Source organism: Neolamprologus multifasciatus, chromosome 18, assembly GCF_963576455.1.
Source record: "Neolamprologus multifasciatus chromosome 18, fNeoMul1.2, whole genome shotgun sequence".
Lineage (NCBI taxonomy): Eukaryota > Metazoa > Chordata > Actinopteri > Cichliformes > Cichlidae > Neolamprologus > Neolamprologus multifasciatus.
The window spans coordinates 3,865,487-3,888,885 of NC_140456.1; the positions used below are offsets into that span (position 1 = coordinate 3,865,487).

The 23,399-nt window shown below is 40.4% G+C and overlaps 1 protein-coding gene and 1 long non-coding RNA gene across 2 annotated transcripts in view; both read left to right on the forward strand.

Moving 5' to 3' along the window:
- Positions 1–23,399, forward strand: part of retreg1 (reticulophagy regulator 1) — a 34,074-nt gene that overhangs the window by 4,675 nt on the left and 6,000 nt on the right. Inside the window, exons 4-6 of the mRNA XM_085140858.1 lie at positions 22,374–22,491; positions 22,807–22,891; positions 23,248–23,370. Coding sequence (XP_084996984.1) covers positions 22,374–22,491; positions 22,807–22,891; positions 23,248–23,370 — 326 coding nt within the window. The remainder of the gene's footprint in view (positions 1–22,373; positions 22,492–22,806; positions 22,892–23,247; positions 23,371–23,399) is intronic.
- LOC146497050 (uncharacterized) lies at positions 4–14,337 on the forward strand. The gene is made up of 2 exons (XR_014870738.1): positions 4–7,704; positions 7,740–14,337. It is a non-coding gene; the product is annotated as an uncharacterized LOC146497050 (long non-coding RNA).

The following is a 23,399-nucleotide window of genomic DNA, read 5'->3' on the forward strand; positions in this document are numbered from 1 at the left end:
AGACACTTAAGTGCAGGTGATTGTGATGTGCAGGTTTGTTAATGTTGTGTGTTTGGTGAAAATTACAATGGGAGTGTTTGGATTTTAAAACATATCAGAGAGGCAGAGCTGCTCTGAAGGAAGAAATCTTCATATTGGTGAAGATGCTATTGCGGCATTCATTGTTTCCTGAACCTGAAGGCTTCCATAGGACAGTGAAGTTAATTTAAACAGAGAAATCAAGAGCAAACATGTCTGCATCAAGCTTCTGCTCAAACCACATCTGATCTTAGATCAGATTTAAATTATGTCTGACACAACTTGTTTTTCCCAAACTGAAAGGTGAAGAGGATCTTGGCTGAAAAACAAAACGTTGGTCAGCTTAAATTGTTGATATCACATGAAGGAAAGTTTAATTGGATGTTTGTGACTCCTGAAATCAAGTTGATGTGATCAGATTCAGTAATCAGACGTCTTACTCTGTTGTTCAACTGAAGAACGAATCGACTCGCAGCAGTGCGGTCGCGTTACACAGTGTTGCTTCATGAATCACCTCCAGCTATGATCTCTTTTTGAGTTTGGACATATGCACAATATTATGCCAGAGACGGAGGTTTTAATTAAAACTGAACCTGTAATGCTTTTAGCACCAAGAGATAAATAAAGTCCCAAAATCCAAAACATTTACCGAACAGAGCCAGGAAATATAAATACCAGGGATAACTGGGAATGTAATTCTCAGGGAACACAGAGCAACGAGACATAACAATGTAGGCGATGTGACAAAGGGACGACTGAGACAGTACAGACAGGTGACGAGGGAAATGAAAAAAGGTGGAGAACACAGTTGAAGAAAACATAACAAGACAAAGGGAACACAGAGAACAACGAATACCAAAATAAAACAGGAAGTAACAGAATGAGGAAACAAGATTGTTATTGTCTTTCTTTGTCTCGTGACAAGTTAAAGAGATTAGACTGGAACAGAATAGAGAACAAAAGGGAACTAAATACAACTGAAAATATTGAAAATTAAACCACAGAGAATCTTGTCAAAGTAGAACATAAACAAGACTTATAAACATAAGTGAATAAAAACTCTATCAATATTAAACTAAACACTCACTAATATTACAAAACAAATAGGAAACAAAGCTCATAGTGGATTCTCAAAAACTAAAATTCAATTCACTTTTATTCATATGGTGTTAATGTCATGCGGCGGCTGCGTGAAGGCAAGAGAGGACCCAAATGCACGGCTCTAGAAACACGGGGATTGACTCAAAGGCAAGTCTTTATTAACAGGAACATAAGAAGTCATACAAAACTATACTGGGAGAAACTAAAGCTGAGGCGCTGGGAAGACACGGGAAATGCACACAACCTAGAGCGACGACGCAACACGGAACAAAGGGATACTTTGGCTGTATCCCAATTCAGGGTCTGCAGCCTTAAAGGCCGCATTTTAAGGCCGATTACGTCACCGCGACGCGACGAAGGCTGTCCCAATGCGAAGGCTGCTCGAAATGCGGCCCTCAAATGCGTCCTTCATTTCCCTGAATTTTAAAGACGTGGCGGTGTAGACTTCGTGGCCCAACATATCCCAGAATGCATAGCGCGGCGGTGGGTGTGGATAATTTTGCCGAAAAAAAACGGCGGATGAGGCGCGCCTGAAGAGTAAACTTTAAGTAAGAACTGAATATTATGTCACTTATTTATGTGCAAATGTTTAATAACGAAGAACATTAAAACATTCCTGTTGGCCACATGTCGGCAAAGTCATGTGACATTAGTGACGTTTGTACTAACTTGGTTTTAAAGCCTTTACTTTAAAATATACGCTGTTAAATAGCTGAGCTTAATCTTACAGAGAATGATCAAAGCTCAAGTAGAAACAAACAAACAAATGAACAAAAGATTTTCTCCTTCATTTCTGTCAAACAAAGCTGTATGAAACGTTTCCAGCTGTTAGTATCATGGTTGCTAGGCAACCTGGGCAGCGCAACGGAGGCTAGACCGTCCCATTTCACAAGCCCGCACTTCCGGCCTTAGCGGTCTTTAAGTACGCGGCCCTTGAGGATCGTTGAGGCTGCGTACTTTAAGGCTGCAGACCCTGAATTGGGATACAGCCTTTGACATAAATACACAGAAGGTAATGAGGGAAGTGGGAACACACGGGGAACGTAGCTGAGGACAATTACTCGTGACAGAGCGGGGAGGACACGAACCTGAAAATACTGACACCAAGATGTGGACCTTGAACACAACACAGTACACAGAGATGAGCACAGAGAGAGAGGCAGATAAGAAGGATGAATACACGAGGGGATGAGGAGAACACAGAACACAAAGGACGGGAACACAGTATCAGAACAAACACCACAATAACAGCATGGACACAGACCAAACCAAACAATCCAATGAACATAAGGAACAAAATACAAAACCACAGGAAAACTGAGAACACTGGGTCAAAATGACCCAGTTAATTTACAACAAACGCCTTAAGGTGCATTATTCTATAAGGTCAAGACCCTCTAATATTAGAAAGAATCCCCAAATGTCACATGACTCCTAATGAGACTTAATTTTAAGAGGAAGAAACCAGGTTGGGGAATCATCAGTTCACAAGAAATTCAAAACTCAGGGACCACAACAAATATATCCTTCATTAAAACTACATGAGCCCATTGCTCTGTTTTCTTAAAACGTGAATATGGTGGTGTGTTGCTGACTATTTGCAGCAGATTAAGCCAAGTAATACAACACAAACACAAACAATCTTTTAGGGAAATGGATTTCAGTCTCTGGGGCGTGAAGGAGTTAAAGCCTGCAGTCACAGTTACAGAAATGTCACACCAGCCCTTTCTGCTAATTTGTGTTTGCTGCTGTCACACGTTCCTGTGCAAATATCACGCACTAATCAGTAACCAGGATACAAGTGTTTATTATGCATACAGGAACCTGTAGCAGCAGGTTTCTCTGCAGACGTAATTTCCTGGATATAAACAGGATAAACCTTACAAGCAGCATGACCATGTAAACACACTCACTCACACGGGAGCTTTGGGCTGACGATGCATTATTCCATACTGCTACTCATTAAACTTTCAGCATGTTTCAGTAATTATTCGTAGGTTGTATTTGAAAAATTGAGTTGTGTTGAGAAGCTTCAAGCTGAGTGTTCACTGTCAACATCCCAGCCTTTTCAGACCAGCCCTCAGTGGCTCTGATTGTGAAATACTCATAACTTCATTAGTCACCTCATCATGAATGGAGATTTAACACATCCATGCTTCATATACTGAAACTAGGGATGCAACGATACCAATTTTTTCAAACCGATACGATACAGATACTTGGATCTGAGTACTTGCCGATACAGAGTACAAAAAACGATACTTCTACCACACACACACACACACAAATACAATTAATTGGAAGACAGGTTTTATTATATTCCCTGCCGATAAAAAATAAAATCTTAATAAAAATGACTACAAAAAAATTTCAAGTGAAAAATCAGCACTTCTGTTAAATTATTGCAGAGTCTCCACGTTGTAATTTAACAAAATATCGCTGAACTATTGGCACTGTCTCGAGCTTTCAGAATAATAAATAAACACTTCTGTTTGGAATAAAATAAATACAAATTAGGTTTGCGAATAAAATAAACTTTTAAATTATTGCAGAGTGTCCATATTATAAACAAACAAACAAAATAATTATTATTAAATAAATAATAAAATATAAAAAATTATAAAATAAATAATAAATAAAATAATAATTGGCCCCCCTAGTGGCCAATCTAAAAAACTACAACAGAAATGACAAGCCACCCTCTGATTAATGAAATAAGTTCGTATCGGTTCATGGTATCGGTTAACTTTTACGAGTATGAGTACACACACATTTTACAGTATCGGCCCCGATACCCGATACCAGTATCGGTATCGGTGCATCCCTAACTGAAACCTAGAAAAAGTCTGTGTGACCACAAAGGACGAGGTGGCGTTTTGATGTAGATGAAGTTTCTTTTACCATTTCAGTAATTTTATTTCACATATTAGATGGGTTGCTGTAGTAGATCTTTAACAAAACACTTAAAATCATACAACTTTTGCAGAATTTGAATTTTCAGGTCTCATAACTTTTGAGTAGTCTTTCATATTAATCGGCGCCTGGCAGTGATTGAAACCTTCATTCCAGTTTTTTAAATTGTTGTCTCTGGTGGGTTACTTCTGCAGCTACGACCTGCTTTCACAGATGCACTGCAGCCTTGACTTTTCTGAATGTCAACGAACAGAGGTCCATGTGACAATGCAAAATTCCAAAACAGACACTGGTTGTCCTTCAACTTCCCAGATTGCTACTGCAGCTAATGTTTTGGTGGATTAACGCTAAAAGTTGATCAACTGTGTGCTGCTTCCTGCATCATTCAGTTGTTTGTAGTTCGAAGGTATTTTTTTCTTAGTTAAAAGGTCAAAGATTGTAGGAGCCATTTTTGGGTTAATACCTTATGTGGCCGCTAGAGGTCACCTTTTTCTGTTTTGTTCATGTAAAGATATTTAAGGTAGACGCACGTAATCAGCGCCACGTGTGTCGTTAATTGTACGAAGGCAAACAGTTTGTGACCGTTGCGCTGTTATGTTAAGATGATATGGGAATAAAGACCAAAAAGGACCAGATAAGTACTGCTGGAGTTATTGGACTTTTTACTTTAATTCATACATACCAGTGACATCGCGTCACCCCCGTTAACGACCACCTCAGTGGCTTCAAGCGTAGGCTTAGCCTCTACAAAGATAAAGGACAAAACCCAAGGAAAGGAACAGTTACAACATCCAAGGTGCATTTAAATAATGAGTTTAAAGACGATTAAGTACGTTATTAAAGGTGAGCCAAGGCTAAAACTTAAGCTTGTGAAAAAAACAAACAAAAAACAGGTTATATAATGTTCTGCTTAAATAATGTCAATTTATACCTCTGAAATGCTTCTTATACATGTCTGCATGTGCTGAGGATATTTCAGAGGCATTTGCATTTAAAACATGATTTGTCAGAAGCAAAGCAGATGCACATTTAAAACGGGAACGTGTTTTATTTGTTACTCTCTAAAAGCTTCTTGGCGCTCATGGTTTGGATGAGCAGTTCAGCTCTGCCGATGTGCAGTGATTCTAAAACAACTTCTCTGCCTTAAATTTGAATCATCTCTTGTAAATACACTGGAAGGTTTCCTAACACAGAGCATATAAAGACGTGTAGCTTCTCATACTGTATCATGCATGAGTCCTCTGCGAGAGCCGGGTCTCGTCCTGACTCTCAGCTGCAGCCCTGCAGAGCTGATTGCTCACATATGACTGTCTAATTTAATCCCCCTGCTAATATCTCCTGTGTGTGTCAGACTAAACCTACAGTTTCATGACGCAGTTCATGCGCGTATCTTGTGATGCATGACTCAAATGCCTACTTATTTAGCAGATTAGTTGATAAACAGAAAGTAAATATATGGAATGAATTTGGTTCTTTTTGAAAGACAGGACATGCAGCTGGAAGGTATCAGATTAAACTGTAATTAACCATTACTATAATCTGCATGTCCTGGGGCATGCCTTTACTATGAACAGAGCTGCATTCATGATCTGAAACCTCCCTCTAACTGCAAGCTTGTGACTGGCTGCTTAGTGTTGATACTTCGATAATCAGAGATGCCTAAACAGATTAATAGCAAGCACGAGCTGATATCATGTCGATGTCAAAAAAGCTAATGTTGGTCCAGGTTGGACATCACAAGTGACCAATGAGATTGTAGTGATGTAATAGTTTTGCCACGTGGAAACAAATACACACCACACACCAAATCGTAAACCTGAGCCCGTAACCCTGACCGTGATCACACCCTGTTCTCCAACCCTAACCCTGACCCTCACATAGGGCTGCACGATTTTGCATAAAATGAGAATCACGATTTTTTTTGCTTAGAATTGAGATCACGATTCTCTCACGATTTTCTTTTCCAGTATAAATATTTATTGCACTTATTAACTGCACATCAACTTCGTAACAGTTGAGACTGAACATAAAAACAATAAACAAACATAAAAACAACAAATGTCTCACATTTTGTCGTTGCCGCAAAATGTTGTACTGCTTGTAATTGCGTCTCCACCGTTGCTCGACACTGCGTGTACAGAGCAGGTAGTGCAACAATAGAAAAATAGTTGCGGGACGGCACTGTGTAGCGTTTGTCTAGGGTGTTGATCATTTTCCTAAATCCCTCGTTTTGCACAGTGTTGATGGAGCCATATCTTTGGTCAGGTGATAAGTAATAGCCTCCGTAATTTCTTTGTGCCTGCGGGAGTTCGACGTGTATAGGGAAGCGCTGTATAAGGTTCCCGTTATTGATGTTTGGGTGGTTGACCGGGACGGATTTTCTCCTGTCACTTTCTCGTCATCCCTGACGTGCTCTCCGTTGTTTTTTCCTGCTAATTTTAGCAGCCAGCTTCTGTATCACGTGGTATAAGGCTCCGCCCTTGTCATTTGTTGAGCAGGAAGAGTGAGCGCTTGTTTTCATGCAGATTACGTCCCGCATCAAAATGCGGTACAATCGTCGCCGTCTTTTTTTTTTTTTTTTAATCGTTGTCATTTGGAAATGAGATCGCACATAAGTATGAATCGAGATCGCGATTTTCTAACGATTAATCGTGCAGCCCTACCCTCACACCCCATTTTTTGATTTCTTTCCTGAGTGGACATCCGCAGTTTTTTTCCAAAGTCACAATGATATGACAACACAATGTGATTCATCAGATCCAATGATGCTCCCAGACTAACATTATTATGTTGATCCAGGAACAACACCAACATGAGGAAGTTAGACCTGATAGTCCGAGTTTGTGCCTTTTCACTTAAAAGATTCTTATTAACAGGTCACATTTTTTACACATGCATCAAACAGGTGCTGTAAATTACACAGATTTTTAGTTTTTCTCCACCTCATCTTCTTCTTAGTGGATCATCCACCTCCATCTCACCCAGTCCTTTGCATCCTCTTTTGTCACACCAACCATCTGCTTGTCCTCCTACGCTACACCCATGAATCTTTGCTGTGGCCTTTCTCTATTCTCTTTGACTGGCATCTTCATCTTTAAATCCTTTGTCTAACATTTTCACTGTCCCTACCCTGCACAGGTCCAAACCATCTCAGCCTTGTCTCTCTAACTTTGTCAGTAAAACACCTCGACCTGATATGTCCAAATACCTATTCTTTCTAATGACTCTCAGTGAAAATCCCAGCATCTTTAAACCTGCCAGCTCTAGCTCTGCCTCCTGTCATTTTGTCAGTGTCTCCAAACCCTGCATGACAGCAGGTCTTACTACCATCCTTCCCTTCACGCTTTAAGCTGTCTTTCTGTCACAAATCTCCCTGACACTCATCTCAGTTGGAAGTTTTTAATTTTTACATTTTTTCAAACTCTGGGTTTGAATCCAGTCTGGGGCCTTTCTGTGTGGTGTTTGTGTTTGCGTGGGTTTTCTCCGGGTACTGTGGCTCCTCCTCTCACAGTCCACAGACATGGATGGTGTTAGGTTAATTACGGATTCTAAATTTGCTGTAGGTGTGAATGTTAGTGTGAATGCTTGTCTGTCTCTCTGTGTGTGTCTCTCTCCAGTGATGGAGGGTGAGCTCTTCAAGGCATACCCTGACTCTCGCCTTAAGACAGCATAGTATAAGCTTCACACCCCCATTATCTGAATTAGAGTAGTAGAAGAAACTGGATGGATGACCCCAAAAGATTGATTCTGTTCATCTGGACGTAGCGTTTTCAGTGGGAGAAACGTTTTGTCACTCGGCCAAGTGACTTCTACACTCTCAGCTGACTGCATGTTTCCCCAACTTTCTAAACAGTACATTAGCACAATGACTGAAACGAGAACAACTGGCTGTGAAGTCAGTTTCTTGATCATTAATATGCAAATTTTCATGACCATTTAGGAACAACCACTGATCAAACACCATCGACCAATGGTCATAAGTACCGTATGTCTGTGAAGGTTCTCAGTCATCCAGGTCATCGTAGTCAAAGGAGCTTGTAAAGAAAAGCGTCTGGACTTCTTTAAGTTGCTTGAAGACGTTTCACCTCTCATCCGAGAAGCTTCTTCAGTTCTAAGGTCAAATGGCAGAGTCCCAGATTTAAACCCAGTGGGAGTATCCCCCCCAAAGAGGGACAAAAGTACCCCCTGATGATCCTCTAATCACATGAGCCAAGGTGTGAAAGCGGGTGTGGGTCCCAATCAGCCAGGGTTTCGGGTGAGCTCATTGTGAAAAAACCTGGCCCCACATTGGCCCCACATTGAACATTGGCATCCTCGAAAGAGTGTCCTTTATCCTTTCGAGGATGCCAATGTTCGCATTTTGGACAGAGAGGACAGATGGTTTGAAAGAGGAGTGAAAGAAGCCATCTATGTCCACTGTGAGCGACCATCTTTGAACAGAGGCGGTGGTTTACGACACCAACTGTCTGCCATCTATAATCCAGTTTTGAGTTCCCTCCCCAGACGCCTTAACGCCCACTCACATCCTGGGCCATCTGACCTCAGGAATTCACATGATAGGGTGGGGCCAGGTTTCACAATGAGCTCACCCGAAACCCTGGCTGATTGGGACCCACACCCAGTTTCACACCTTGGCTCATTTGACCTTAGAACTGAAGAAGCTTCTCGGATGAGGTGAAACGTCTTCAAGCAGTCCAGACGCTTTTCTTTACAAGCTCCTTTGATGGTCATAAGTACCATTCACATTCATAGTGAGGTGTTCTGGACGTGGTGTTTAGAGCTTAAAGGATGAATGAGATTTTTCTCACATAATTTTCATGAAGAACTAAACAAACAAACTTATTTACAAAACTGTTCAGTTGTTGTGAAGAAATATTTAAAAAGTGTATCACGTTAAAGTACTATTGACAATAGAGAACTCGGTTATGAGCATGTTTTTTTCCTTCTCTGCTCTCTGTAAGAAAACAAGAATCATTTCTTTACATGATTGTCTTTCCATCCACATCCTTAGTTTTTTATTTCTGCCACTGGATGGAGCCTGAGTACACAATCATAAATTATTCAGTTTGTTTAGGCGAAAGTGTAACTTTCTACACATAACTTGAAAGATGAAGATGAAATATTAATCTAATAGTGATCTCAGTCATCTGTTTGTATTTTTCCATTAAAATTAAAAGTTTTCGGACTGAAGGAAAATTGTTAAATAACAACACAGATTTAAACTGCATTAAAATCTGAAAATAAGGTTCAAAGAAGGCGTGTGTTGCTCGTTTCCAAGTCCATAATAATGTTTCTCTATACTACCAGAGTAGCTTTTCATTCGTCACAGTTCAGTATACTCATTTGTATCATATTCTGGGCCTTGGTATAGCACGTCACAAACAGAACGTTTGAACAGAAGCTGGGTGGGACTTCGGCATTTTCATACAGAGGTGTGTGTCTGAGATCACCATACTTTCAATATCCCCACTCACTGAACCCTCAATTGAATAAGCAGAAGATAATGGATGGATAAACAAGAAGATGAATAACAGTTCCCCTTTAAATAACAACATCATTTGATTCAATATTTCAGGATACGTAACTAGAATAATTACTGTTCAGTCCTTCACTGGTCAGATTTGGTCTGTTTCCAAATCTGTTTTATGGACTCTTGTTTTGTTATAGTGTTCATTAACTGTCAGTGAGCACCATTTAATACTTTACAGTTTTACGTTACCTGAAGTATGTTTATGTCACTGTGGGGCTAAACATATGGTGAGGGTAAATGATTTGTGCTGCAAGAATCTTTAAAAGAAAAAGCTTTGTGATCGTGTTGTAAAAGGAAATTCATAAGATTTTCTTCTTGGTCTTCTTCTTGTATAAAGTTACATATAAACCTGCTCAGCATGAGCTGACAGGTAAATATACAGTCGAGTTCAAAGAGAAAATCCTGTCATCCTTTATGTAAATAATCAGAAAATGTGAGGATTTACAAGAAATTCAAAAATCTATAAGCGATGACATTGATCATGGTTTATTCTTTGTTCTTTTACTTTGTACTTTCTGACAGTTCCCATTTATTTGAATTGTTTATTAGAGTACCATTTAGTGATTGTTCTTGCATGATAAAAATAAAACTTTTGCTGTGGAATAAATTAAATAGAAATATCTTAATGCACGTTCTCAGAGTTTCAGATCCCTGTTTAATGGTGCTGAGCCATGACCCATTTGGCAGTCTGTTTTGTGACCAAGTGGTGAAGGCATTGAAGGGGGAGTCACATTGGTGAGCTGTTTTACACGCTCATTTCAAATGGTGTTAGTGGTGCAAGGGGCGGAGGTCGTCCGTTACCCGATGCCGGCTCTAAAGGTTCCATGGGATTGAGCGGAGGTGACAGGGATTTGTGGGCGCCAGGCTGGATGCAACACATCTGAGTTATATAACAGATAGTTGGGTGAGTCCAGGTCAGGGGCAATTTACACTGTACTGTAAAGTGATAGAAACATCACAAGATGCATTTTAATATCATGGACATAATAATTGTTTCATTTCAGTTATAGTTCACCCAGCTGAAGATTTTTCATCCAAGTAAAACCAAACTGATTAATAAATAAAAGTCCACTTGTAATCTTCATTTGGACTTTTTTCACCCAGTTTCTATCTTCTATGTATTCAGTGTTTGAGTCAGTGGAGCAGTTGACAACAACTTTTGGTTGAAAAATGTTAATAGTGTGACAAGTACAGCTGTAGCTTGAAGTTACACTCATGTGTCCAAAAGTTGATTCTGTTCATCTGGACGTAGCGTTTTGTGGGAGAAACGTTTCGTCACTCATCCAAGTGACTTCTTCAGTCTCAGCTGACTGCAGGTTTCCCCAATCTTATAAACAGTACATTTGCATAATGACTGAAACCAGCCCACTGAAGGAACAATGGGCTGGGAGGTCAGTTCCTTAATCGTAATTATGCAAATTCTCATGACCATTGATCAACAACCACTGACCAAAACCCACTGATCAAAGACCACTGATCAATGGCCATGAGTACCATTCACAGAGAGTTGGGGAATGGCTGCAATCACAGCATTGTAAGATGGCGAAAGATGTAGCCTTAGGCCCCCTCCTCGATTCAGAGATGGTCTTTCCCTTTTCACAAATGGCCTCCTTGACTCCGCGCTCAAACCAGCGTTCCTCCCTGTCCAGGATGTTACATCCTCATCATTGAAAGAGTGTCCACTGGCCTGTAGGTGTAAACAGACTGCAGAGTCCTGGCCTGATGAGGTAGCTCTTCTGTGTTGTGCCATCCGCTTCACCAGAGGTTGTTTGGTTTCCCCGATGTATAAATCCTGGCAATCCTTCTGACACTTAACAGCGTACACTATGTTACTCTGTTTGTGTCGGGGGACCCGATCCTTGGGGTGGACCAATTTTTGGCGCAACTTGTTTTGGGGTTTAAAAGCCACAGAGACCCGGTGTTTCGAAAAAATGCGTCTCAACTGTTCTGATACTCCTGACACATATGGGATCACTACAGGTTTTCGCTTGGGCAGCGGTTGATCTTAAGGTACATCTTTCGCCATCTTACAATGCTGTGATTGCAGCCATTCTCCAACTCTCTGTGAATGGTACTCATCGCCATTGATCAGTGGTCTTTGATCAGTGGGTTTTGGTCAGTGGTTGTTGATCAATGGTCATGAGAATTTGCATAATTATGATTAAGGAACTGACCTCCCAGCCCATTGTTCCTTCAGTGGGCTGGTTTCAGTCATTATGCAAATGTACTGTTTATAAGATTGAAACCTGCAGTCAGCTGAGACTGAAGAAGTCACTTGGATGAGTGATGAAACGTTTCACCAACAAAACGCTACGTCCAGATGAACAGAATCAACTTTTGGAGATTTACTTTCCTGGATGATTGAGAATGCATCAAGACGTTACACTCATGTGCATGGACTTCATGTTAATTTTGGGCTTTTAATGATTTCTGAAACTGTTCTAATTCCTGGGTGGAATGATTGCACAGCGTACCTCTTTAACGGCTTTAAAAAACAAGAATTGGATGTACAATTTTGCATTTTGGGGGGATTTTCCCTAATCCACACAGGGTCAAAGTATAAATACATGCCCACTAATATTTGCCAAAAGGTTAATTCTGTTCATCTGGACGTAGTGTTTTTAATGGGAGAAATGTTTCATCACTCATTCAAGTGACTCTTGGCAGAATTGGTAGAATTCATTTAATCTGGTTGGTTACATAGCACAGATGTGAATTTTAAGCATAAAATTAAGTCCACAAATGTGCAGTAGGCTTGAGGTCGGGACTTTGGGAAGACTACTCCAGAAGCTTAATGTTAGCCTATGTGATGGCTGCACTTACAGCCACACAGTGGTAATACCCACCATGTTAGTGTAGAGGCTTATAAGTAACATTGCATTCACATGTCTTTCTTTAAATATAGGAATTAATTTACAGGACAATAAATAACTGGTTTTGGTTTAGAGTTCATTCACATATCCACATAACACTGCATTCTAAAATAAGTGCGCACATTTTAGTTTACACTGTTATGTATGATTAATCTTTTGTTTTCTGAGTTAGCTTAGTTGCAGCTGTTCCAGTCCCTTGATTAAGGAGCCAAGAGGTGGAAAAGGGGCGGAGCGAGCTTTAAAGGAAGACTGCAAATTGGTTCATGCCATAACTCGGGACCATGGGGGGGAATTGGAGTTCATTATGTTAGGTTTAGTTAGGTTTTGTGTGTTTTACCCCTTCTCCTGTTTTTGTGGGCTGATCAGCCACTATTTAAGTTTCCCCTTTGTCTCGTTAAGTTAGGTCAGTTTGTTTGAGTTATCAGTAGTGTTGTCAACTTTGAGTAGAGGTCTGTTATTTTGACCTCTTTTATGGGCCCAAGATTTTGATTCTTTTTGCATGAGTTAATCAATTATGTTTTTGGGGTTAAATAAAAAATATTTTTTTTGGACTTTAACCTGTGCCTAAGTTTCCTTCACTGCTCGGTCCATCACAGCCTACTTTATCCATTTAAAAAACAGTTGTGATGTTTTTTTGGGATCATTTTCCTGTTCGAACATGCAGCTGTGTCCAAGTTTCAACTGCCTCATAATGAATGTGAGTAAATGCCTGAACAAAACTGTACCAACTGTACAACAGTTACATCAAAGTCACCTTTTGGTTTGTGGACTTGAATTTATTAGAGCTAAGTGGGCATATTTGGATGTGATTGTAGATCATGAAGATAGCTGCTAATTTGTGCTAAGTATCAGACTAATAAATAATTGGAGATCCATAATTGGATCACCAACTTCTTCAGCTGGCTAGTTCCCAGACTCCAGACATGTGCATCAAAGTCACCACAGCTGTTATTTCAAGATGCCAGCTTTTTAAACAAATCCAAAAAAGTAGAATTATAAAAATATTTTCCACTGTGCAGTTGAATTGAGGGCATAAAATACTTAAAGAGTTTTTTTTAATGTTTTTTTTTTTTTAAAATCAAACTTTAAACATGTTTGTTTCTGCAGTGAAATTAGTAATTTCAACAGTGTTGTGGGGATTGATGTACTTTGGGACAGCCTCAAGTGGCCGTTAGAGGAACTGCAGATTTTAGCACTGATATGTTGGCTTTATTTTTGGCTGTAGTGTGGTGCTAAAGAATTTTTGCAGTAAAGTTATCTATTTATGTTGGGAGCTTGGATTGTTTCAGATTTCTTTTGCCCTTATTTGCATATCTACACTTCCACAGTCTGTCTTGTACTCTTCCTCTTTCTGTCTCTGTGGCATTTGGCTGGCAGGATGGGATTGTGTTGTTGCCACCTGCTGTTGTCTGTCAGAGCTGTCTTGTGGGTAATTGTACATCAGGCACAGAGCACGTCTCAGGCAAAGGCTTGCAGGAGATTAGGTGCTGACCCAAAATGTGAGCTGACAGCTGAGGAGTGTGAGCCAGCCACGTATATATCTACGTGTGTGTGTTTGTGGAGGGGGGCATGGGAGGGGTGTTGATAACTGAAAAAACAATGTCGCAAGTAATGTAAGTAACAGTTGGCATTTATTTTGAGTCATGTTGTGTAAATGGTGAATGTTAGTTTCCTTTTCACTCTCGTGTGGTCTCCACTAACTCCTGAGGAACATACACATACATGCCAAAAGTATTCACTCACAAATCCAAATCACTGAATTCAAATGTTCCAATCACTTCCATGGCCACAGGTATATAAAAATCAAGCAGGCAGGCTGCTTCTAAAAACATTTGTGAAAGAATGGGTTGCTCCCAGGAGCTCAGTGGATTCCAGAGTGGAACCATGATAGCTGCAAAACAAGTCCAGTTGCGAAATTTCCTCTCTGCTAAAAGTTATTGGCATTATATAAGCAGAAGCGATTACGAACAACAGCAACTCAGCTATGAATCCAATCCAAACCTTACATTACTGAGCGCAATGCAAAGCGTCAGATGCAGTGATATAAAGCATGCCACCACTGGGCTCTAGAGCAGTGCAGATGTGCTTTCTGGAGTCACAATTCATGCTTCTCCTTCTGGCAATCTAAAGGATGAATCTGGGGTTGGAGGTTACCAGGAGAGTGTTGTCGGGTGGTTCATCAGGAGTTGGACTCGCCCCCTTATTTCCAGTGGAAGAAACTCTTCAGCATACCAAGACAATTAGGACAATTTGGGGATGGCCTCTTCGTGTTCCAACATGCCAAAAAAGACATGGATGAGCGAGTTTGGTGTGGGAAACCGTGACTGGCCTCCACAGGGTCCTGACCTCAACCTGATAGAATGCCTTTAGATGAATTAGAGCAGAGACTGTGAGAAGGGCAGGTTGAACATTTGGTTGATCTGACCTCACAAATGTGCTTCTGGAAGAAAAACTCCCATAAACACTCCTAAACCTTGTGGGAAGCCTTCCCAGAAGAGTTGAAGCTGTTGTTGCTGTTTACTTCAACAGCTGACATTTACGTGTGCCCGTCTGCTGTTTGGTGCTTAGTGGGTGTAATAGCTTATTTGGTAAAACCTGCTTCCTGCTGCACCTGGAAGCTCAATAACACAAGTCAGGCTGAGCCACACAGCAGAACATAGAACCAAAACAGAGAGATAACTGTGATTGTTTCTCAGGTTTATCATAATATAAATATGAGAACTATCCAGTGATCAAAAAAGCCCAGCACATACACAGGTGTTTTAAATTATTCCAGCTTTGTGGATTTGTGGAGTCAAGAGTTACAGGATGTAAACAAATGCCAATAAAACTGTTATTGGGAAAGTGAAAGAACTGTTGGTCAAGCATCATGTCAGTGCCATTTGTGTGTTTAAATGATGGTGCTTACAGATGTAGACGAACGTCATGCGACTCATACGATTTGTGTTTGTGGCGTTGGCTTCGAGGAAAGACTCCGTGCTGTGCTACTCTGTGTTCCCACAACAACTGCAAAGTTTCTTAAGAGTTGTGAAACCTGAGTGCAATGTGTGCCTAATTACTTACTGTGCATGTGTGCGTGTGAGTGACTCAGCTGTTTCCACACCACCGGAACAGATTCAGACGACTGGAAGCACTTGAACCAATCAGATCACTTGGAATGGTGTGGGTGTGTTTCAGAGTGCCCACTCTGATTGGACCTGGGGTCCTCTGGAGTAAAAACAGCACAGTAAACCAGCTGTGAGTGTTTCATCACAGTCAAGTGATGTGATTACGTCATATATAAAGAATAACAGTGATTACATCCAAACTTTGTTGCTTTTCGTCTTAAAAGTAGTTTACCAAGTTGAATGTTTTTAAGAAGAAAATTAACAAACGTTGTTGCCAAAACTGTATCTGGATAACCTTTACCTGTTGGCATCTCTCTGTTTTTGTCTATACTACAAAGTAAGCATATTATTTTTATGATAATTCCATAAAAATACTCCAAAAGGTACAAATAGCAAAAACATATGGAAGAGGATTAGGACCACTGGGGGAAAAAAGTGGGCACGTCTTTTTTTTTTCTTCTTTTCCTGAATTCTGAGAAAAAAGTCCGAATTCTGACTTTTTTCGAATTCTGACTTTTTTCTCAGAATTCTGACTTTTACTCAGAATTCTGACTTTTTCTCAGAATTCTGACTTTATTCTCAGAATTCTGACTTTAATCTCAGAATTCTGACTTTGTATCTCAGAATTCTGACTTTGTTTCTCAGAATTCTGACTTTAATCTCAGAATTCTGACTTTGTATCTCAGAATTCTGACTTTAATCTCAGAATTCTGACTTTAATCTCAGAATTCTGACTTTTTTCTCAGTTTTTTTCCAGTGGCCCTAATCCTCTTCCGTACAAACACGGTTAAGAAGTCCAGTTCAGGTGAAGCTGGCTGACAGCTACACCTCATCAGTCAAAGCTATAATAAATCGGTCAAAATTATTTCTTTGTACTACACCATAAACATGTTTCTACAGTAACGTCTCGTCTTTGGAGCCGTCCTGAAGTGGTCTTTACATGAACTTCTTTTGACTCCTGGATTTTGCCTCTTGGGTTAAACACCCACACAAATACAAAAGGGTGGAAACTGTTTGTCCATAAGTGACAGCGAATTGGGGTCGAGGCCCACACAACGCTGAAAGGAAAAGGGCATGACAAGCGTCAAACTTTCCCTTGAGCTAGCATCGATCAACACGCAGACAACATTGTGTTTCTTCTCATCTGTTTGTCCAGTGCATGCCACTGAAACATGAGCAGGTGTGTTTAGGAGACCGTTGTTGTTGGATCGGTGTTGTTGATACAGGCTGTTGTTGTTGCCCCCCACCCCACCCAACTGCACCCAGACCAGCCCAACCTAGCCCAACCCCATCCCTCTGTACTCCTGATGGCTGCCGGATGGAATGTAGTGTGACTCGGTTATTTTTAGACGGGGTCACTTGAAATACTCCAAGCGGGGCTTCATTGAGGATAAACAGAAGCCGCTCTCGTGCAGTGTGTCACACTTAAAAGCTGAGCTTACCTCAAGCCTAGGTTTGCATTTTGTAACAACTGGAAAAAATTTAAATTAGGTGTTTCTTTTTTTTCTACCATTATCCGTGATCCAGTTTTTACCTCGCTGTTTTATTTGCACCATTTAGCCCCCTGAAGGTGCCTGAAGACCTTGAGATGTCTCCTGAAGACCATGGGACAGGATTGAGGTACAAATTTGTGTCCTGGAGTGGAAGCCAGAATAGATTTAAGGAGCAATGACTTGTCTGGTCTGCTAATCCAGATCCAGTAGAAAGAATTTAGCAGTTTTTACAGTTGGAAACAAACAGATATTTGGACAATTTTGGTTGTATTTGTCCCTTTATTGTAGGCTTGAAAACGCATGGATCTGAGATTTACTTATTTTTTTGGCAGAAATGAAGGCGATGATGTAGCACTTTTAACTGAACAAACTCAAGTACTTTAAAGAAAAACCGAAAACTTTTATTTTTGGGGGGTTGGGAGGGTGACCTGAACTTACTAAAGAATCTCAACGTAAAGTCAGATCATACTAGAATTATTAAATTTATAATACATTCAACTTTTGATGTCAGTCTGAATAAAGAAGCACCACAGAACAGATGAACGTTGTTGTGTCATTGGGCCATGTCTGTCTGTTCCACTGGTTTCTTATACTACTTGTTTGTTTTGGCTTCTTACGCAGACACATGCAGACTGCTCTTTCACGAAGGCATTAAATGTAAACTCCATCAGCCGCGATTCTGATTTCTCGCTCTGTTAATATCAGTCTTTTTATCTGTGTGTCTCTACGCAGAACAGAATCAGGTATTAGTTGCGTCAGAGTCATGTTTTCTGTGGTAAACACCCACATAAACGGTGGGGAGGGGGGGACTTCACAAGTGAGGAGCTGAGATGTTTTTGCCGCCATTCTTTGCATTGTTTGTCTTTCTATTTTTAGACTGCCGTCACTGGGCTTGTTAGAGGCTCAGACGTGCCGCTTTTTCCATGTTCTGTTGTTTCAGAGCCTTTTAGTTTCTATTGGACTATTGCCTGAATCCTTCATACATGTGACTAATAATGACCCACCGGTGGATAACAGTGCTCAGTGGTGGTGTGTAAGAGTCTGGGGCAATGAAACATGATATAGTCTTTTCTCAACAAGTATCCAGAGTGCATGGGGCAGGAGTTTTGAGAATGCACATGTTGAAGGTTGACTATTACTTTCCTTTAAGTTGTGCAAACACTTTTTGGTTAAATCTAAAGTCAGAAACTGGTGAGATTCACTGAAAAATCTTGCAGACAGAGGCTACCAAGAAGTGTAAACATAAACCCAATATTCATACTTTTGATCGGATAATTTTTGGGGGAGTTGAAGGCTGGGTCAATGTCTTGAAATGTGTTTTTTTCCATTCCCATTGAGATTTTGTGGTGTGTTTACTGACATCATTGCTGTTGGTTGGTTGGTCCACTCGTTTGTGGACGTAAATGGGGGCAGTTGCCGATCCAATCACACGTTTTCCAAGTCTGCTTGGGCTCCAAGGCTGCCTCAAGGAGTATGGGCTGTTGGTGCAGTGTCTGCATAGACAAGTCTGATTGGTCATCTTGATAAAAATCGAACAATTGTATTAACGTCACCTGTCAGTATATAAATGAGGATGAAAGATGGCTACTTGCCACCAGCTTACTTTTTAACGTGAAAAGTGTGTTACTCTGCTCAGAGAAATGGGTCGATTTTAACATTTCTTTGAAAGCGTTTTGGTTTGTTCCTTCACTTCTTGTGTCATGATTGCAATGAAGATGATGAGGTTAATATAAAGGGTAGTGTTAACAAGTGTTAATGAACAGATTTCAAGATTTAAACATGTATTTAGAAGGAATTTAGTCAGGCAAAGTCACACCTAGCTTCCCTTCTTCAGCCTTAATGCAACAACAGAATCAAGAAAGTCCCCTGAGCAGAAAGTTTGTCTGTCTGGTGACCCCCACCAGAAAAGTCAAGATCAAAGTAGGTCAAAACATCTGCTGAATGTGCATTCATTTCCCAGCTGATGCAAATATTACTGTAAAAGTCAAGCTGGATGGAAAACTAAATGGGATTTACTCATTTCAGAAGAAGCAATCATCCATATGGCACTGGATTGCATCACATCCACGAGGCCTCTGTGTCAGCTGTAAAGCTGGATATGCCAAAGAAATTACCAAGCAACAAGCTCAAACAAACAAATGTGGTGAAACTTTACAGAAGAGCTGCATGTCTTTTTAGGGAGATGTCTGGCTTTCGTGGAACCTGTCAGCCCATCCATGTTGCTATAATTGCTTTGCAGTTTTACTGTCACATGTTCAGCACACCATCTTGCCTGGAAAGCAAACTCCTACAGGGCGCTGGAAGTCGAGAGGGGATCAGCGGGTTGAGTTTTCGTCATCAGGGTTATGTGAGACAAGGCTGGGTGTGTGGGTCAGGTGGGTGTGAAAGAGATACTCTCGCTTCTCGTGGCCTAGGTGCCAAACTGAAGCATGATTGTGGGGAGGGAGAATTGGACTGAGCTGCAGATAAAGTGGAAGTTTAACTGATAAGTTCTGACTGTTTAATTTCTATGGCTGAACTAAAACAGTTTCTCTTTTTCAACACAAATACAGGGTGTTTTTGGATCGTAGCCGATTACAAATTTATACAGACAATTTGGATTATCATTTTGAGTCAATGCAAATGATCTGTGTTGGGTCGGACAGTGTAATAAAAGTAAATATAACGACGAATTGGTGGAGTCCATCTTTAATGCTGGTCAAGGATGAAAGAATAATGGAGATGACTGCAGACATGGCACTGATTGTGTTAGTAAGCAAAAAATATAAATGAGGTTCTGGGCAGAAGATGGGCTGCAAAGTGGCTTGCAGAAGTGCAGCAACTGTAAGCAGCTTTTCACCATATGAGATTTACCAGTTGCATGCATAGGATGGTATCAGTTAAATCACCTTAGTAGTCAAGTTTAGTTAGTTTAATGCAGTGGTTCTTAACCTTGTTGGAGGTACCGAACCCCACCAGTTTCATATGCACATTCACTGAACCCCTCTTTAGTGAAAAATAAAATATGATTTTTTTCAAATTCAAGACATAGATATGTTTTTTATTGGTGCACAAAATGAGCCGTGCATGTCACGGTGGAGGCTCTGCCGAACCCCTGAGACCAACTCACCGAACAAACAAAGCATTAAACCAGTGGTTCTTAACCTGGGTTCGATCGAACCCAGGTTAAGAACCACTGGTTTAATGCTTTGTTTGTGAGACAGTGAAACTGTGAATATGGAGTTAAAAGCTGTGCAAGGAAAGAAGAAAACCAACCTTGGTGAAGATCGTTTCAAGTATTAGCAGCTGCCAGCAAATGCTAATATGCAATACTTAGGCTTTTCCTAAAGACGTGCCAAGAATAGGGATAAATCTGGGATACGTCAGAAATACCACATTAAGTCAGACCTTGCTGGAAGTAATTTTTTTTTTATTACAAATGTCCAGTCCCTTTATCAGCATGTGCTGGTAAATGTGTATCAAGTTGCACTCAGAAAGAAAGAACAAGCATAAGTCATTGGAGGTAAACGTGGCCTTAAACTGCCGAACGCTGCAGAGCCACTGGGCTACAGTAGTGATCCTACTTGTATTTGTTAAGCTTCCCCTTCCACACTGTTTACTGCATCAATCATTCACTGGAGTTAAATCAGACTCAGAAAAGAGTTAGGTTCTGTGTAAAATGTAACACAGTCTACAAAACTGTCAGTATGTTGATATGAAGCCAACATTTGTTGGTTAACTGGTGGAAACCTGTCTAGCTGCTGTAGTAACTTGAGCCCCATCACCATTTCCCACCAGCTGTTTCCACCAGGACAGCTGCAACCACAGGACATGTAGTTTCCATCCTCAGCTGGATAAAGTGGGATATTTAATATGAGGAACATGGTTGAGACATTTCCAGCTTTTACACTGACAATGACAGATTAATTTGGTCTGAACAACAATAGAAATTTCTCTTAGTACACTATGGATTTATGTTTGAACTTGTTTATTTTAGGTTGGATGAGGGAGAGGCAATAACACCAATCTGGGAAATGAGTCAGTAGGCTAAATAGACAGCAGGAAAACAAAGGTAACAAGACTAAAGAGGACAGGGCAAATACCAAAGGAAGGAAGCAGAAACATAGAAAGAAATATGAAGACCTAACAGGAAGTAAACCAAAAAGGAGACCAGACAACGACGAGACAAAGGTGCAGGGTAGACTGATGCTTTCTTCTGCAGAGTGATCACATTTCATAGGTATATTTTGATTTGAGATTTTTGTAATAACTGGGTCCAGATTTATGCTTTTCTTTCTGCAAATCTTTGCTATTTATTTCCATCATATTCAGGAGAAGATAGTAGGCTAAACAGCTCTAGAAGTAGTATTTTGCTTCCTGTTCGAGGTCGTGAGAAAGCACATCAATGTGATTTAAGTCCAGATCTTGACTAGGCCTTTACAAAATCTTTTTCTTTGTTTTTTGAGCCATTCAGAGGTGATCTTTCCAGAATCACAGTCCTGGTGATGTTTCTGGTGTTACATTATACACTAGTAGATGCTCATTTATCACATTTTAGCTTTACTAATATTACTGCCGCATTGCGTTACAGCCTGGGGAGCTGAAAGTAGCTAAGAGAGGAAAGATGACTTTAGCTGCCTCATACTCATATCTATTCATCACACATGACCTACACACCTGTGCCTTTCATAGCTGTTTTATATCTGAAGAGAACACGAGAGGCTGATAGTGGAGCTTAAATAGGAGGTGATGTTCGGGAACTCCCATCCTGGAGCGGAAAGTTTTATAAATCATCAGGTGGCCCAGAATTCCCAGCAGTGCCACAGCATGGAAACCAGTTTCACGTCCCTATTCCCATCCCACACCTGTCTGCGCAGTCATCGTGCCAATGTTATTGTAGGCTTCCTAATTTAGACAATGACATTTGCATTGCAGTGGCTTTTTACTTGGACGAAAGTTTATCAATGACCCTCAACAAAGCAGAATTTCAAGCCTCTGACAGCAATGCAATCCCCTTCTTAGTTTGTCAAATGCTGGGCCTCTTTTTAATGCGGAGTCACCGTAAAGTGTGTCAGCATGATCTAGTCCAGTCAATTTATTGGAGGGGACTATGAAAACAGACTAAAGCAAGAAATGCAACAGAACTAGAAAACTTAAAAAACACAGAACTCTGGGCAACAGACTCACGACCATGACGATTTTAGCCTTTAATGTCTAAATTATGGAGGCTATTTTGTTTGGCCGAGTAGCAGCATCATTAGACCTGCAAATTTACATTTTAGAGGCCCATTGTTTCAAGTACAGTCAGGAGTGTTATCTTCAATTGAATTAACATTCCTCTGTCTTTGTCTCTTTATAGCTGGGAGATCATTGATTCAGGCCAGGACAGCCAGACTGGGGTTGGACCTCAGCTTACTGACTCCCTCAGACTCTTCCTGCAAGAGACATCAGCTTTCAAAAAGCAAAACCCAGGCAAGGTGAGGCAGAGACGACACACCTGATGTATGTCATGAACAAAGCCTATATGTATACTGTGTATATATATATATATTTAGTATAACAATTAGTTAATAAATTATAGAAATCTGTTTAAAACAATTCTACCATTCAGCATTGTTGGAAAATACCTATTTGCTTTAAAACTTCACTGTCTGTACTTTGTGTCTGAAGCTGAAGCTGGGAGGGATTTTGCATATCTGTAAAAACACAAATACTAAAACAGTTTATTGTTTAGGGGGAGTTTAGTTTGTAACTGACAGCAAAAGTTCTTTGTTTTTGCCTCTCTGTTTTAGTTCTGCCTGCTGGTTTGCAGTGTGTGCACTTTCTTTGCTGTCTTAGGACGCTACATTCCAGGGATCGTTATCTCGTATATTCTAGGTGAGTCCTCAAAGATTTGCTCAACAAAAGGTCAAGTTATCAACTGAAAAACACATTTGAATCACATTTTTTTGTTTGAGTTATTTCACCAAATTGAGTGCAATAGCAGTGTGCCATCGGGATACCGTTAATTAGTGCAATAATTAGCAAAGAAATAATGATTATGAGTCTACACATTGATGTAACCTGTGTGTTGTCCTCGGGCCAAAAATGGTCCCTAGGTGAATGGCAAACAAGTATATGGGAATCCCGAGGACAGCACAAGTTAAACAGCACACATATGATGAATATCGCATGCTGAATTTGACATTTTATTCTGCAAAATAAGCTGACGTTGTTATTTTTTCTCTGTGAAGTGTTGGGTGTCTTTCTGTGGCCTCTGATTTCATCTCATGACATCAGCTCGTGGCTGGAGCCAGTTCTGCAGAAGCTGGACTTTGGCATCGGCGAGTTTTTTCAGAAAATCAAAGAGAACCACGGTAAATATCATGCAATTTGTTTTTACTCA